General features: G+C 38.4%; 1 protein-coding gene across 2 annotated transcripts in view; it reads right to left on the bottom strand.

Moving 5' to 3' along the window:
* Positions 1-496: 496 nt before the first annotated feature.
* upf1 (UPF1 RNA helicase and ATPase) overlaps positions 497-17,992 on the bottom strand; it is a 46,844-nt gene continuing 29,348 nt past the window's right edge. For both annotated transcript variants that reach the window (XM_056239944.1, XM_056239943.1), the window contains exons 13-24: positions 17,264-17,378; positions 15,505-15,648; positions 14,138-14,351; positions 12,724-12,841; positions 11,784-11,940; positions 10,844-10,986; positions 9,763-9,937; positions 9,045-9,126; positions 6,347-6,508; positions 5,425-5,648; positions 3,013-3,135; positions 497-881 (exon numbers count right to left, since the gene is read on the bottom strand). In XM_056239944.1, coding sequence (XP_056095919.1) covers positions 3,016-3,135; positions 5,425-5,648; positions 6,347-6,508; positions 9,045-9,126; positions 9,763-9,937; positions 10,844-10,986; positions 11,784-11,940; positions 12,724-12,841; positions 14,138-14,351; positions 15,505-15,648; positions 17,264-17,378 — 1,654 coding nt within the window. In that variant the 3' untranslated portion in view covers positions 497-881; positions 3,013-3,015. The remainder of the gene's footprint in view (positions 882-3,012; positions 3,136-5,424; positions 5,649-6,346; positions 6,509-9,044; positions 9,127-9,762; positions 9,938-10,843; positions 10,987-11,783; positions 11,941-12,723; positions 12,842-14,137; positions 14,352-15,504; positions 15,649-17,263; positions 17,379-17,992) is intronic.

Here is a 17,992-nt window from a genome sequence, read left to right on the forward strand (position 1 = left end):
AATAAGAAAGGATAGATCCGTCGGCCCCTTCCGCGTCAGCTCTGCAGAGACCAAACATTTAAAAAGAAAAGAGAAAGCCATTTCTACCCCTTTTGCTTTCGCAAATCACCTAGCAGAGAGCGGCTAAGATGTGACGGGCCTTCGGATACACGGCACCTCTTACCCTCCTTCAGGCGGAAAACCTTCCTCAAAGTTGAATCGTCCTTCAGAGCGCCCTAGCACCTTTCGTTGGAGACTAGCGTGCTCGGGAAAACGCGAAATTAAACGCCAAAACACTCGTCCGTTCTCTCAAAGATGTTCGGTGGTAGAACCTGAATGTCAGATGTCAACTTTGAGGGGAACTCTATTTTCCCCCAAATCAGCTGCTTGAAAAGCGTTTATAATTACTTTAAATACGTCACCCCCTCTCTCAGCTCGTGGAGACGACAGAGCAAGCGTGGTTTTTGCAGGTAAGTTTTAAGAGAACTTCATCTTTACTCCTCCTCTGTTGGCAGGGCAAGGCCTGAGGCTGACGTCGACAGCCAGGCGAGAGAGAGAGGAGGCCGGGAAGGGTCCCTGCGCTCCAGGAGCCTCCTCCACGTTGCGGAGTTGCAGATCGAAGATCTCGTGTTTCGTCTCCTCCTAACACTGCGTCTCCCCTCTCCTTCCCCGTCCTCAACGAATGGTGGATGTAATCCGCCACTCACACGTTCTCTTTCGTCCTGTCCAGCTTTACTCCCCTCCTGTGATTGGTTTGATTCTCTCCTGTTGCTCTCACACCATGGTGCTTCAGTTGTAACAGTGGTAAACGGGCATCCATGTTTGTTCTTTTTTTATATTTACCCATATTTAAAATGCTGATGAACTAAGCTCAGCACAGGCCTAGCTCCTGTTCCAACAACCTGCGGACACAGGGAGAGAAACACATGTTTTATTACATGCATAAATAGCCAAACAAAAGACCAAAAAATTGAACAGAATATATATATATATATATATATAATCTTGAAAGTTGTAGGTGCAATAATAAATAAATAGATTTGCCCATCATTTTAAAAGTGAGACAAAAGAACAGTGTATTTTTACATATATGTAAAAATATATTGTGTCACAATATACAGGTGAAACTCGAAAAATTTGATTATCGTGCAAAAGTTAATTTATTTCAGTAATTCAACTTAAAAGGTGAAACTAATATATTATATAGACTCAAAGTGAGATATTTCAAGCCTTTATTTGTTATAATTTTGATGATTATGGCTTACAGTTATGAAAAGCTTTTCACAATATTCTAATTTTGAATTTGGGGTTTTCATAAGCTGTAAGCCATAATCATCAAAATTATAACACATAAAGGCTTGAAATATCTCACTTTGCATGTAATGAGTCTATATAATATATTAGTTTCACTCTTTAAGTTGAATTACTGAAATAAATTAACTTTTGCACCATATTCTAATTTTTTGAGTTTCACCTGTATCATCACAATACAAAAATGCAACAATATGTATCGTGGATAGTGACAATATGAAGAGTTTGGTTCCAAAACGCAATAAATCCATTTAGATTAATTTGAGTAAAAATGTGTTTTCTTTACCAAGAAAGTGGAAAGATGAAAACCACTATTTTCTGTTTCAAACTTTCACATAGCATTTGTAGATCATAATAACAAAAAAAAATTAAAATCCAGGTTTTGATTTTCAAAGATTTATTATAATAACAGATACATTTTTCCCCCCCAAAATGCAATAAATCCATTTTTTTTAAAAAAATCAAAATGCAATTAATCCATTGAATCAATATAAATGTTTTTTTTTTTCATATTGAAACTGTTGAAAATACACAACAACGTAAGTTTATTAGTATAATATTTTAATTAAGAACTGTAAAGAAGATTGAAAACATTTTTCCTCCTCCCGAGTGCCTCATCTTCTTAATCTCCTCACGTAAATGATTCGATTTCGATGCCTTACGTTTCTCACCCACCGCAGAAACAACCACAGGTTCATCAATGCCGTCAAAATTATTATTTTTTTTGTTTGTTTGTTGATCGAAAAGTACAAAATAGATAAGAAGAACTGGAAGCCGGGTGTATTTAAGGCGCTGCCGCTACTGTTTACATTGCGTGGAATGGTGCGTTGTGATTGGCTGAGAGTGGATATATCGCATTCTGCAGAGAAGGGAGACTGGCGTTTGTCGCGGTTTGGAAAAAAAGGGAGAAAACATGACAGAATAACACGGCGGATATCGCATTTTACTTAAAATTAAACAATACCAACCAGATACAATACTGATTTTTGCAGTAACTAATTTTTTTTTAACGCATTTTGGAACCAAACTCTTCATATGTAAAAAACACAAAGATCTTGAAAGGTGTAGGCGCTTTTAAATTTGCTCAAAAATAGATTGGCCCATCATTTTAAAAGTCTGTCTGATTCATGTGTGAGTAGACAAAAAAAGCACATAATATAAAAGTTTTTTTTTTGGTGTCTAAGTCATCCAGGCATCAATCACACCAACCAGACATGTAAATTAATGCACACTATCATTCAAAAGTTTGGCGTTGCTAAGATTGTATGGTTTTTGAAAGAAGTCTCTTATGCTCACCAATGATGCATTTATTTGATAAAAAATAACCGATATTTAAAATAGCTGTTTTCTATTGTAATATATGTTAAAATGTAATTTATTCATGTGATGCAAAGCTGAAATTTCCAGCATCATTACTCCAGTCTTCAGAGTCACATGATCCTTCAGAAATCACTCTAATATGATGACTTGATGCTCAAGAAAAAGAAATTTAGGATCCTTTGGTGAATAGAAAGTTCAAAAGAACTGTGTTTATTTCAAATAGAAACTTTTGTACATTATAAATGCCTTTAATATCAGTTCTTTTGATCTATCTAATGCATCCTTGCTGAATTAAAGTATTAATTTCTTACAATATATATATATTTATTACGGACCCCAAACTTTTAAATGGTAGTGTATGTGTGGTCTTCTAAGATGTGTGTGTGTGTGTTGTTGTCTTACACTCTAGTACTGTGAGAGTCCAGTCACTCCTCCGTGCTGATAAGCCCGTTCGCCCTGGTAGGTTGAATCCTGGGAGAGCGCCACATCCATCTGGGATTTAAACTCATCACCCAGGTAGCTGTCCTGTTCCACACAGAAGACCCACACAACTTTAGCACAGATTCAAATGGCTTACAGCTTATATAAAATAGTGCAACTTCAATAAGCAAACCATGTTCAAGCGATTTCCATGTTTCATAGTGAAAAAACAACAACATTGATCTTGACTGAGAACGGCTGGTTGCGTTTTCATTACAGATTTGCGCAAAAACTTTCGCAATATTTTCTTAATGTCGATAAAAAACGATTGCAAAATTATGGCGTTTCCATTAACTTATGTTAATGCAACTAAAATGTCGTTTTTTCCTCTTCCAAAATCATGGCAATGGACGTTGGTAGGTTTAAATACGGTATATCCCAGCCACCGTACTACCCATTATTTTTAATGGAAGGAGACCGTGTTATTCAAGCATTAATGGCAAGGAAAGCGCCTTATACTTGTGAGCGACACATATGAGGCGTTTCTGAGTGTTTCTCCCTCATATCTGCTTCAAGGTCTTGATGAATTGTAGCATTTCTTTGTTGTTGAGAATCCAGTATTCCCATGATACTTTTGTCTTTTCTGAGTTTAATAAAGAACTGTCTCGTCTTCTGCACAAACATGCCGCGCCTTCTTTAAAGAATGACTTTTACGTACCCCAGGTGACCTGTAAATGCGAAAAACCTGTGTGTGATATATTCCTTTTTCGAGTTGCCTGTAAAACCACCTCATTCGAGCGTAAAAACGTTTTTGCGATATATGGGAGTTTTTTGCAAAATTGACACGTTTCCAAATTCGCAGTATCAATTTGCGCAATTTGAAGGGTAATAGAAACGCGGGTATTTATGATTTGGGCAATAATAGATCATGTCTTTTAAAAAATAATCATAAAGACATTTTGCTCTTCATCCTGTTTAAGAGCTTATATAAATGACAGGCATCTTGAAAGCACAACAGGTTTGTGTGAATATATTCATATGTATATACATTTAAGATAATTTATCTCTGAAATGTACTAAAGAATAATGGTAAAATGCTGTCAAATATGGTCCCAATAAATGAAAAGGCACCTAATATGCTTTTTATGTTGGTTGGAGTTCATTTCGAGAGTACAAAACAGCTTATCCCTAGTACTTGGCTTTAAAAAAAATGACGGGTGCTGGTGTTTCGCATGTGTTCGACCAATCAGCGCACACTACAGTACAGATAGTTCCTACAATGCTGGGTTAGACCCAACTCTGAAGTAGTACCCAAAAAGACGTTCCTAGAACTAAAATTGTTCCTAGTTCCTGCGGTGCCACAAGCGGGTACTTCCGCCATTAGTTCTAGGAACTATGAAAAGGTTCCTCTGGTGCGAAAGCCCCATTGCAATGCATTACTTTTAAAAGTAACTTTCCCCAACACTGCTAGCAGACCCCAAAAACATAAGTATGAACATGTAAACGAGCCTAACATGGGCACTTTAAACTCAAATGCTGAGGTGGCACACCGAGTCAGAAATTTTCCTCCGCGTTTTTTCGTATTCATCATTCGGTGGCTCTGAGTTGTTAAAACACCTCTCAAAATGCTTGCTACGGATGCAGAAAATCGAACCCGATCCGATTTTTTTTTAATGACGGACGAAAGTTTCGGAGGCAGTGTGTAAGCGTGACTGACATAACGTGAGGTTGTATTTATTTTTTAACATGTTACCTTAAGCCTGGAACACACCAAGCCGACGCCGACGAACTAGCGCTGATGAAAGCCGACTGTGTTGTCGCCTCGTGTCGGGGTAAAGCTGCACTTGAACACACTGAGAGAACTACTGCCGACTGTCAGCTAGCGTTAGTTCTGCGCTGGTGTGTAAATGAGGCAACTGTCTATTTCTGCAGATATTTTCGTCTATATTCGTCATTCAAAAAGGGAAACCGACCCTCCCGGCTGCAGATACACACACCGTAAACAAAGCAGTGTGTGGTTAGCGTTTTGAATATCAATCCTGCTAAACACTTTCTTTATTCCACTCCGCTCGTGTTAATATTGAAATATTCGCCAAGGAACACTCAGGTAAGATGACGTAACACTAGAATAGCCTCTATCTGTACCGTTTCGACTTCTTTCCTCGCTGTTTTGCTATTATTCTCGTGCACTGACTCGCTCGCTAAGCTGAACAGCCAATCAGAGTTCTCTCTCACCGACGGCCCGACGCCGATTCAACATGTCAAATCGGCCGAAAAAAAGCAGACGAGGACCAACTTCAGAACACACTGACAAAACTTAGTCGGACGACGCACAAAACCTGCCAGACGGCCGACCGTCGGCTAGGTGTGTTCTAGGCTTTAAAGTGTGTGTACCTGTGAGAGCTCAGGCTGGGACAGGCCAGGCTGGCTCATCTGTGAAGGCTGGCTCATGGTGATGTAGCCCTGGGTCAGAGGACCCTGAGAGAAGGGCTGGGACACCAGATCCTGACTGGCCTGGCTGCTCGGCATGTTGGCCTGCCCACTGCCATGGTTGCCCGTGCCACGGTTCCTCTGGCGACCTCCACGACCCCCGGTCTTACCTTTAGGAGCACCACGACCTGTAAGCAGCGAGAGAACCGATTAATATCGGGATCAGTGTTATTTTAATATCATTAAGATACTAAAATAGCTTTCATGAATATTTTGAATTAGCTTTTATTTTTATGTTTTCCATTTAATTTTTTATTTCAAGTTTAAGTAATTTTGGTGTGTTTAAAAAAATACGTCTAATAAATTTTTACTTCAGTTTAAGTTTGTAGTTATTTTAGCACATCGAGTTAAACTAAATGAAAAAGGAATTTTTCCTTTAAATTTAAAAGCGTTAGTTTTTTAATTAGTTTTTATTTTTTAGATTTTCCATTTTCTTTCTAGTTAAAGTTATAGTAATTTTGCTTTTTTTCATGTTTATCAATCATTTTTATTTTAGTTTTTAGTACATCATGATAAATGAAAATGAGAAATGTTTTCTTTTAAGTTTTTTTTTATATTTTATTCCAGTTAGCATTTATTTTATTTAAAGTAACATGTTTTTTTTAAAATGCTTTTAGTTTTAGTTATCCATAATAACCCTGATCGTGATTTGATTCTGCTTCACTTCTCATTGCTCTATTCATAACGTTATAATCTATCTCTTTCCCAAAGGCCAGTTTCTACACTATTGTGGAATTGTTTTGAACAAAAAAAGTTCTCTTATAATGTTAGTCAATGTTTCCTGCTCAAAAACAGTTGTAATTGAGTGTTTGGGGTTTTCTCTCACCTGCAGCGGGTCCGTTCACCTGGCCCAGGTACCCGGGCGGAGGCATGGGCGGCATGACAAGATTGAACGGGATGGGAATGTTCATGGAGCCCATAGGGTTCGGTCCGGTCCCGATCATGCCAACCTGATCATGGGTCTGGAAGTACATATTAGATGGACGACCTGTAAACACAGACAATGAGATAAAAATAAACATTTCAAAAGCAAAAACAACAGAATAACACAGGAATCATCTGGTTGATGCTTAAACTAACCCATTAGATTATATTAAGTATGTCAATTTACACATATTCCCATAATCGATCATCAAAGGTACAAACCTTTTAAATCTGAAGCAAGAGGCGCTAGCTACTAAGTTATCACATGTTGTGTTGTTTTAAAGCTTAGTAGTTTGGCTTTACAGTGAATATTTATAGGGAATATGACTATCACTTAACAAGTGCCTTTAAAGTTGCTGACATATTAGAAGTGCTCTATTTTCATAGTGTAAAAAAATAACTGCTTTACATGAAAATGTGATCTGTAAAATCATTGAACATACATAACAGATAGACTTGAGTCATATATCGTTGAAATACAGAATATAACAAGCATATTTGTTTCAGTTAGAGACCAAATACCAAGTACTTGATGTTTTGTATTAAATCTATTATTTTCTGATGTTTTTATTTTGATATATTTTATTAGTATTGACATTTTATTGTATGACGATATTTTGTTATGTCTGTTGTGCAGCACTTTGGTCAGCATTCATTGTTGTTGTTTTAAGGTGCTATATAAATAATTATGACCTTGACCTTGTATGAAAAAGCGCAGATGAACAAACACATGATGCTTCTGCGCCGGACGAGCCCAAACACAACATAAGACAATGTGTAGATCAGGGAGTGACATTAACATACTGCATCGCTAAAGCTATAGGACTTCTGGGATCTGATCATGACGCAGTGTTTTCCTACGTCTTTTGAAAGTTCAACCAATGAAAACTGGACCTCGGGTGTGCTGGTAGGGGCGATGTGTAGAGACCAATCAGATCGCTTAGATAGACAGGTCTCAATTTACTGTGCGCCATAGAATAGAAGATCACCATCCGGTCCTTGTCTTTATTCCATGTACTTCCAATATGGCGTTTACACAAGTAAGTAGTTCTTATATTCAGTAAAATCACTTGTTTGGAGGGTTTTTGGACGCTTGGTTAATAATGTTTTAAAATAAACGGCTAACCTACCTAATAGAGAGCCTAAGCCCCTCCCCTTCCGGTCGACCACCACGGGACCTTATTTCGGAAAAATATTGTATGGTAGTCTATGGCGAGAGACAACAAATATTTTGATCTCGTTTGAATTGTGCCCTGAATTACACATATGATGTTTGTAAATTTAAAAGATACATTTTAAAGTCAAGAAAGTCGCAGTTTGATGTGAAACTGTTGAGGGATAAGACTGTGAAAATACGTAATTACAAAGACTACAAACCCCAAAGGCGCACATTTTCTCTCAATGAGTGAAGCTAACTTTACTGAAGCTAACTTTACTGAAGCTAACTTTACTGAAGCTAACTTTACTGATGCTAACATTACTGAAGCTCACTTTACTGAAGCTAACTTTACCGAAGCTAACTTTACTGAAGCTAACTTTACTGAAGCTAACTTTACCGAAGCTAACTTTACTGAAGCTAACTTTACTGAAGCTAACTTTACTGAAGCTAACTTTACTGAAGCTAACGTCTGTCATTGTTTCTATAGTCTTCCGTTATAATCGTAACGTTACGCCGTCACGCCTGAGTGTTTTGTACCAGACTGCACACACATGAGCAGCGGATCTCGCTCGTTGTTTCGCTTCCCGGGAGATGTAGTTCATTGAGCGATTTTCACATAAAACTTAATGTTACTCTTCTGTTTCATGACAAACTGCGACTTTCTTGACTTTCAGAATTATCTTTTAAATTGACAAACATCATATGTGTAATTCAGGGCCCAGTTCAGACGGAATAAAAAGATAAGTTGTCTCTCGCCATTGACCACCATAAATATTTTTTCCGAAATAAGGTCCCATGAGCCGGAAGCGGAGGGGAGGGGCTTAGGCTCTCTATCCATTGCATGGCTTGAAGACATTAATACATATAGAATACATAACTACGTATTTCTACTTCAAAACTACTTAATATCTCTTTGTGAATCTGATGCACGTGTTCGCACGCACCTCAAAACTACACACGCTAATGATGACCTTGCTTAATCGACCATCAATTAAATTATTATCGTCAATAAATCGATCGTCAATTAATCGTTAGCATCCCTACTTTATATTAACCAACAAGAAAAATAAGAGCTTTATTCTAAATAAGAAACTACATTAATTCATAGCAACTATAGTGTCTTGATGAGCAATGGCTTATTCAATTCACATTTATTTGTATAGCGCTTTTCACAATCCACATCGATTCAAAGCAGCTTTACAGAAAAGTCCACATTACAATTTAGAGTGATCTGTTATCAGAGGAAACTGTCTAAGTTATTACGTTTTGTATATGTATATTTTCAGAAATGTACATATACAAATCACAGTTAGCTAAAAATGTATTAATTTAAACAAAGTAATAATTTAAGGCAGAAACAACGAGCTCATTGAAGAAATTAATTTGTTGAGTTTGTTAACAAATGATTATGACAATATTAAGCTTATGATCATATTCTCACCAGTGTTGCTGCGGTCATACACAGATCCAGGAATCATGGCCTCTCTCGCATCATACATGGCAGTACTCATGAAACGTGCTCCCTGAAACACACAATTACACTATTAGGAGGAGGATTTTGCTACTTATGTGTGTTCTGGTTCCTCCTTTGAAATGTATTGGTCACTTTGGGAGTGATAATGTAAATATTAGAAGTTACAGATGCATTTAAAGTCCCCCTGTGGTGAAAATCCAGCTTTTAATGTTGTTTATATGTCTATGTGGTGTTTTTAATATGCTTTAAGACAAACCATTTGTAAATTCATAAGTCGACAGCATTGCTGAGTATTTTCCGCTTAAAACAAAAGACAGTCTCAAAAACACGGTTTGAAATCGCTGGTGTTTCTGACGTCACAAACGACCTTGTAACCAATCAGATCAACGTGTGATCGTCAACCAGTGGATCTCTGAGCTGAGTGAGTGAGTGGAGGCGGGGCTCATTTGCATATTCATAGAACTGTTAAATATGTCATTTTGGTGATCAAAGATGAGTTTTAAGGGATAAAGTGATCGACTACAGGGGGACTTTAAGCCCTTAAAATGCTTATTTCAAGCTGCATTATGCAACTGCTTATTACTAAAATGAAATTGTAATTAACCAGCTTTGCATGTATGCATGTCATGTACGTAAAAGACAATTTCTGAGCCAGAGGAAATCTTGATATGTAGTCTTTACTCACAGGGTTGATGGTGTTGACCAGCTTGCGTGGTTTGCTGAACTGCATGAGACTCTCTCTCAGGTTATTGAGCGGACCCTCCACCAGAACCTTCTGCTCCTTGTAGTAATTCAGCAGGTGGTTCCACAAAGGCTGCTTGGACAGAGCCTTAGGATTGCCCACAATGATCACGCCATATCTGTACACATACACACAAAATTGTGCATCTAATCAGAGCAATTCTACATTATTTACACACAAATTTTCCTTCTCACTCAAAGGGTGCTTTCACACCTGTAGTTCGGTTCATTTGGTCCGGACTAAGGGCGAAAAATGATACTTTGTATCATTTTCAGGCGTTTTGGTTCCTTTTCACACCACACTGATTGCTCTGGTCCGAATCAGATGATGAGTTGATGAAACGAACCAAAATGCAGTCACGTGACAACATCCACATCACTCGTTGGCCAGAGGTAACTGCACTTCGATTGGTCAGAATCAACGTGCGGGAAAATTCCAGAGCTCCCGGAAGTAAACAAAGAGGAGGAAAATCCGGCAGACAGCGTTTGACTATGGAGAGTCTACGACTGCGTGGGCTGATAGTATCCCTGGTCATAGTATATTACTTTAGGCAAACAATTACATTTCATAATGAATCGAGGATGCGGCTTGAACAAAATGTTTTAATGCACTGCACGCGGCGAAGTCGCACCTCCTCAGAACTCCACGTTTGTCCGCGAGCTGCATGCTAGTGCAAAATGTCAACAAACATTATTCCTCATCCCATAAAACACAGCGCGGCTGACTACGGCAGCTGGTTTAGTCCAAAAATACGCAGTTCTCTGACAGTTGGGTCTGTTCGAGTTCGGATCACGTTCTCACCACAAACGAACCGCTCCAGAGTTCGTTTGAAAGCGTACCGAGACCACCTCTTCGAGGAGGTCTCGGTACGCTTGTTTGGTCCGCTTTTGGTGCGCACCCGAGTGCGATTGCTGCTTTCACACCTACCCAAACGAACCGCACCAATTCGGAAAACGAACTCTAGTGCGATTCAACCGAACTAAACAAGGCAGGTGTGAAAGCACCCAAAGTCTGCTGTTGTTACCTGGCTCTGGTTAGCGCCACATTGAGACGACGTGGGTCGTTCAGGAAGCCGATGCCCTGGTGCTCATTAGCTCTGACACAAGACAGGATGATGAAGTCCTTCTCTCTGCCCTGGAACGCATCTACACTGGCGATCTCCACCTCCTGCAGACACACAGAGGTCAATACATCACTGACATGCTGCTGTCCGTGTGCCAAACAGCCATTAATCAACAGCCCTGTGTCTAATCTAATCTAATCATCTGGCAAATGCAAGGAAATGGTCTATTCTTCTCTCCCTAATTTTGCCAAAGTCTAAATGTAAGAATCAGGGTCCATATTCACAGAATTCTTCTTAAAAAGAAGAGATTAAAATTATTAAATCTATTATTAAAGATATATCCAGTAAGAAAGAACAATTCTTAAAAAAGAAAATTCAAATATTTAGCAACACTTTACTAAGCCTTTATGTGTAATGCATTTTACAGGTGTTCATAATGTTCGTTATAATGCATTATATTATTTCATAAATAATTGTAACCAAAATTAAAATGCATTATAATATTCAGATTCCTTGTTACATCTGAAATTGGTTGTTTATAAACTTTCTAAAGGTGTATTAGAACTGTAGTTGCAATTATTCATGAGACCATGCAATGCATTATAAGGTGCATTACAAGGCATAATTAATGCATTTTTATGATGCAATATATATAAAGACTTCAAGTAAAGTGTTACTGATTATTTTTAAGAATTAATTATTATTATTTTTAAAGAACATTCTTAAGAAGTTTTTTGGGAATACAAATTATTTGTTATCAAGTCAGAAAATAAGGAAATAGCCGTTTAGATTTTTATTCTTAAAACTATTTAGTGAATCCAGCCCCAGAGCAGATTTGGGTTCAATAGCTTGGGCTGAACTCCATCTGCAAGCATGTTTAAAAGCGGTTTTGACTTTGTACCTGGTAGAGTTTGGTGTGCAGTGAGCCGCTGAACTGCATGTACTGCACCAGGTAAGAGCGCTGGCCCTCGTACGGCGTGATAATGCCAATCTGGTCAGGCTTAGCTCCGGCCTTCAGTAGACGAGTGGTGATCTTCTCCACATTAGCAGCTTCAGTCCTAAAAACAGAGACTTGATTTTATCAGACCGACCCTTTGAATGAGCTTTATCTAATGCTGGTAACAAGGAGTGTTTACAAATGAGCTTATACATTTTCAAAGGTTTCTGTTATTCCAGTAGTCACATATAACCAGACTTCATCAACATAATTTGATTCTGGCTAAGAGCTGCACATTTTTACAGGACTATCTGACATATTAAAAAAAGTCAGTTTTAAGTGTCTCTGATTTCAGACAGAATTACTATAACATGATTCCGTTCTTTACTGAGGTTGAAAATTATATTTTGGTCCGTATATTTTATATAAGTAATTACCCTCCAAGTAATTTAAACAGGAACTGCTATAAGGTCAACACATGGTAACGCTTCCTTTTACAGTACAGTACTTACGTGTACTTACCTAGAAAGTACTGGCTAATATAAGGTAAGTACATGGGTTAGGGGTAGGTTCAGGGTTAGTAGTACCTAGTTATTACCCAGTAATTGTAATTACTATAATAAGCACATATAGTATGTACATGGGTAACAGGACTGTAAAAGGAAGCGTTACCCAACACATAATGATTCAATCCCCCAGTAAGCAAGCCAGGAGATGTATTGTTTATTTGATGGAAATATTCTATGAGAAATATTCAATTATGAAACTTGCAAACTTAGCCAAATTTGACCAGTGACTACTAGTCTTGCTGTTTTGAGAAAGCTCTTGGCATTTTTGTGTGCAATGTGCATCGGATATTTGTGGTGCATGTCTTTTGCGAATGGGATATCACATGCAAATGTACCTGTTGAGATAGGAGGTGCCAGAGCTTGCGATCTCCTCCTGACCCTGAGTCACGTAGAAAAACATGGGCTTATCCGGCTGAGGCCACTGGAAGTCAAAGCCTTTCTTGATGCGATCGGCTGAAGAGAAATAGAACATTATTAATGTGGCGACACTTTCTGTTTCAATATACTACCGGTCAATAAATACAATTTAAAATAACTTCTAATTTAATATATTTTAAAATGTAATTTATTGATTTACTGCAGATTTTTAGGCAGATTAATACTTCTTTAAAATTTATTTGTTTAATATGAATTTTAAATGTTACAAAACAGTTACAAAACGATTTGAAAAATGTTACAAAAGATTCTAAATAAACGCTGTTCTTTTTAACTTTCTATTCATCAAAGAATCCTGAAAAAGAATATTAAGCAGGACAACTTGTTTTCAACTAGCGTGCCGCACAAACCCTGAAAAGTGAAGCCAAAACGTCTCGATCGCTGATGTAATTTCAAGTGTTTGTTTTTAAAATAAGTTTGTTTTTAGTTAGTTATTTGATGCGGTGGTGTGACGTCATGATTGACAGCTGTGATTGACAGGTTCTCTGAGCGAAGTAGTCACTGAAGCACCAACAGACTTTTTTTCGGGATCTTCAGAAGACTGAGGAGATTGGAGCTTTAAATTTAATATATACATTTCTATAATTAAATTTTTTTTAGACACTAAACCCACTAGATTTAAATAGCCAGTAGACAACAGCCACCGCTGTAGCACCTGTTTTAAAACTACTTGCTTGACTTGCTTGAAGAAAAAAGAAAGAAAGAAAACTTCCATAAAAAAAGAAATGGCTGAATCGTGGTCAGTGGACGAAGTGCAGACGTTCCTCTCGTTGGTTGCCGAGGAGCGGATAAACTATAACGGTCCGACTATAATCCCACCCACTTTGAAGCGGTACTAACTGCAGTAGAAAAGCGAACCGAGCTAAAGCAAAGCGAGCCGAGCCATGCCGTGCTGAGCCGAGTCGTACCAAGCAGTGGAAAAGCGAAGCGAGCCGAACCGTGCCGAGCCGAACCGTACTGAGCCGTACCAGCAGTGGAAAAGCGCCATATGGTTTTCAACATTGATAATAATTGAGCACCAAATCAGTAAATTAGAATGATTTCTAGAAGATCATGTAGCAGTGAAGACTGGAGTAATGATGCTTTGCATCAAATTAATAAATGACAGTAATAATATTTCACAATATTAATGTCTTTACTGTATTTTTGATCTAATAAATGTACCTTTGGTGCGCAGGAGAGACTTCTATCAAAACATGCATTTAAAAAAATATCTTATATATCTTTGGTAGTGTATAATTAACCAAATCTATCTATACTGGCCAATCTAAAATCAACCGTGTGAGAACTATATGCAAAGCGAAAATAACGTACCGGCAGTGACCCCGTTCTGCAGAGAACCCTCATAGAAGATATTTGAAGGGAAAGCGCTGAGTGCCGGGTGCATGCGGTACTGCACCTGCAGACGGATGGGTCTGATGCCCAGAACCACCAGCCTCTCAAACAGAGACTGAGAAAGACCTGCTTTAGCCGCCTTCTTGCACATGACCACAGGACCCAACTGGCAGTGGTCACCCACCAGAATCAGCTGTCAAAGGGAGAGCACAGTACAGTTACTACCAGAGAAAATATACACTTTTCTGGAATATAATCAAATAAAAAAATGTTAATCTCTGAAATTTGCTTAATTTATAATCCAAAGCGACTAACAATGAAATTAACGTTAAGCATAAGCACGCAAAGTGCACACTCATATTTATATAAAAGTTTTAATTTCCACCTTTTGTCCACTTTTAATCCCATCCTTTAATGTGGTACAGTAGAAAAACACTGTATATGAGATCATTAATGATCTCATATACAAAGTCAATAGTTGGCAAATTAAAAATGACTGGTTTAATGAATGTTTTATCTCATAGGTTTCAGTTTTTATCTCTCCACACATTTAACTTTAACACAGTCTGTGCTTAATAGGCAAAGTAAGGCCTCGTTTATACCGTCTTGACGCCCAATTCTGATTTGTTGCCTATATCCGATTATTTTTTTGACCGTCCGTTTACTCATTCTTTTAATTGTGACACATATCCGATTCATGCGTTTACACTTGACATAGATCTGAAACATCACGCGTGCTTAAAGGGGGTTCTTGAACAGATGGACGAACGTGAAATATGCTTCATGCTAGCTTTGTGATATATGTGAAGTTCTCCATGATTTTGAGGTGGTGGAGGACGAAAAGGCCATCATTGCAGCCTGCGCATATGCTTCAGTAATTGTGTGCGAGAGAGATCTCAGGACTGGTGGGAACATACAACACAATCTCATGAAAGTGCGTATCTATAGCATGAATTTTAATTTCTCGTGCCATTTATACGCCAAACCAGTTTTTGCGTGCATATGATACGCACTGTAAACCCCTTGGGTAGGATTACGGGTGTGGAGTGCATGCGTATTACACGCCATAAAGTGCGTATCATATGCATACAAAAACAATTTTTGGCGTAAATGGCACGAGAAATCAAATTTGTGCTATAGATACGCATTTTCATATGCATATATGAGCAAAAAACATCAGAATTGGGTCACATTTCACTGACAGTGTAAAAGAGTTTACTTGCATAGTGCGTTTCCTACATCCTTGTTGTGTTTGTTATTATGTTGTGGATTAAGGGGGAACTAAAAAGCATGTTTATAATGCTTGCAAACCTTTTGTTTTATGCACTGATATTTTTAATTATTACCTGTTTGGCCCCGAGCACCACGGGCACCATGCACTCGGGCTCCGTGGCCTGGGTGCTTTCATCGATGAGAATGGAGCGGAACTGCATCTTTGCCAGGCGAGGGTCACCCGCACCCACACATGTGCAACAGATCACATCTGCGTTCTGAGAAAGAAGAGAGAATGAGATGTTTGCAGGCTCTATCATGGGGTTGGCTGATGGATCATGTCATGTTAGGGATGTAACGGTACACGGCTTCATACTGAAACATTTCGGTACACGTCTTTCGGTTAGACACGCATGTGTACTGAATAATTGCAGCATTGTTTAACAACTGCATGTGCTGAACTTTTGCAAACGCATCTGACAAAAAAATGGAAGGGAAAAGTGCATTATCCACGTTGTCCTAAACATATACATTCATGCTTACGTGCTTTATATTACACACTTCAAACTAACTTAAACAAATAAAGCGGCATGCCCTCCTGTCAGATATACGTGCTATTTTTAATGCATTTGTTTTCCTCGGCACATAACTTATATCTTATGGTTGATCCTTATTTGTAAATGTTAGAAATTCAGGCAAGTATTTCCATTTTGCTTAAGGGCTTGGCCTTATAGTCTCTGTACAAAAGAATGGAAGCTCAATAACTGCATAAAACGCAGTATGAAGAGTATTGCGGATTATTTTAAATGTTCAGTAAACCTCTTTTTAATAACAAAATGGGAAAAAAAAGGCTGTTTTATGTTGTGTTTTTCCCTCTGCTGTACCATAAACAAACCAAACCGTGACTTAGGGCGTTTTCACACCTGAAAGTCCGAACCAAAGTTCACGTTTTGATACATTTTTTACTTTCAGAAAGATTTGGTTTGGTTTCACACTGCAATTATGCGAGCGCACTAAAGAACTTTACGTGACACACTTGCGTCCTGTCGTCATCATCTATGTGGGCTGCATCTTGACAATGATTGGTTTTGTAAATGGACGTGCGTCTGACGTCAGCGTGTTGTCAATTCGGTAACTTTGACCACATGAATGAACAGACGCATATCGTTGCAACTATATAGTTATTTTTATGAAATAATTACCTGCAGCACCAACTATACACAAGGCTAGTTCAAATTCGCCAAATGAAGGTCCTCGTCATGCGAACATTTTATCGCCGCCGGCAGGAAAGGAGGAGAAGACTGCAAGTTGACTTCTTATTATGTCATCAGACTATAACGTTACTTCAATTAAAAACCTCGTCTCCTCCCCTCCCCATGTGCCACGGCTCATTTTTCCTGACACCTTCTGTTTTTCCGGCTATGCGGGAACCACCAGAACTTCCTGTAAAAGGTCTGAAAGTCCGAACCATACAGTAATGCTTTCACACTAGAAACGAACCAAACCTTTGTTCAGATTGACCCGGGCCGAGACTACCTCTTTTCGTCGGACCAAATTTCATCTGTTTGGTCCGGACCGTGGTCCGGGGGAGGTTTCACACCTGTAATTTTGATTTGGACCAAACTGAAAAGTCCGAACCAAACAAGGTAGGTGTGAAAGGGCCCTTAAAAATGACAGTTCGGTATGCATGTCGGTTTTGGCGTATCGTTACACCCCTAGTGCATGTTAAATCGCAGCACCACACAAAAACATGCACTGTTGTTTTCCACTGCCTGCAGCATTAATATAAAGCACTGAACAATCCACTTCAGACTCTAGAAACGCTTAATTTTGCTATGAAATATTCCAGCATTTTGTGTCTATCTGTATTTTGAAGTGAAGTCAGACAAGTACCATGAGCAGCTCTCTCTCTGCGGTTCGTTTGAGAGCTCGGTAACGTTTCTCGTCAGAAGACGACAGCTCGCCAGTTTCGTCCTTCAGTTGCTGCAGTTTCTGCAACTCGGGCATGCTGTAGAAATGACAGGCAAACATTAATCCTCTTAACCCTCTATTGCATAGTGTTGCTTCAGGGTAACATACCCATTTTCCCTCATATTCTCAGGCTTACAAAATCATACACCAAAAAAGCTTATTTTAATCTGGAGGAAGTATGAAAAGCTAATAGAATGCTTGTATTTGATCAAATGACTTGTCCAAACCCCTTTTCAATGTCTTTTCCTCACCTGCACTCACATGCGGCAGCCATGTTTTTTCAGCTCCACAAAACTTTGAAAAAGTGACATTTTCCTTAGGATTTCCAATGAAATAAAAAATATTTTCACAATTTTGGGTAAGTTCTGATTTAATTTCACTCTGTTGATTATGTTTTCATTGAATATTTATTTTGTAAATGGGTAAAATAGCTATGTTGCCTCAAAGCAACAATACGCAACAGTGAAATGAGAATTCCCTGTTTTCATGCTAGTTAGCAATACAATATTATCAGCAATATAACATTTCACACAGATGGAAGGATACCAAGACTTATTAAAGTATTTGTCAGTATGTGCCTTGTTTTTATTTTTATTTTAAAATACTTAATAACAATATTTATGATGACAGTTTAGCTTTAAGTATGCATAG

Source organism: Rhinichthys klamathensis, unplaced genomic scaffold, assembly GCF_029890125.1.
Source record: "Rhinichthys klamathensis goyatoka isolate OS25496 unplaced genomic scaffold, OSU_Roscu_1.1 h1tg000575l_1, whole genome shotgun sequence".
NCBI classification, from domain to species: Eukaryota; Metazoa; Chordata; class Actinopteri; order Cypriniformes; family Leuciscidae; genus Rhinichthys; species Rhinichthys klamathensis.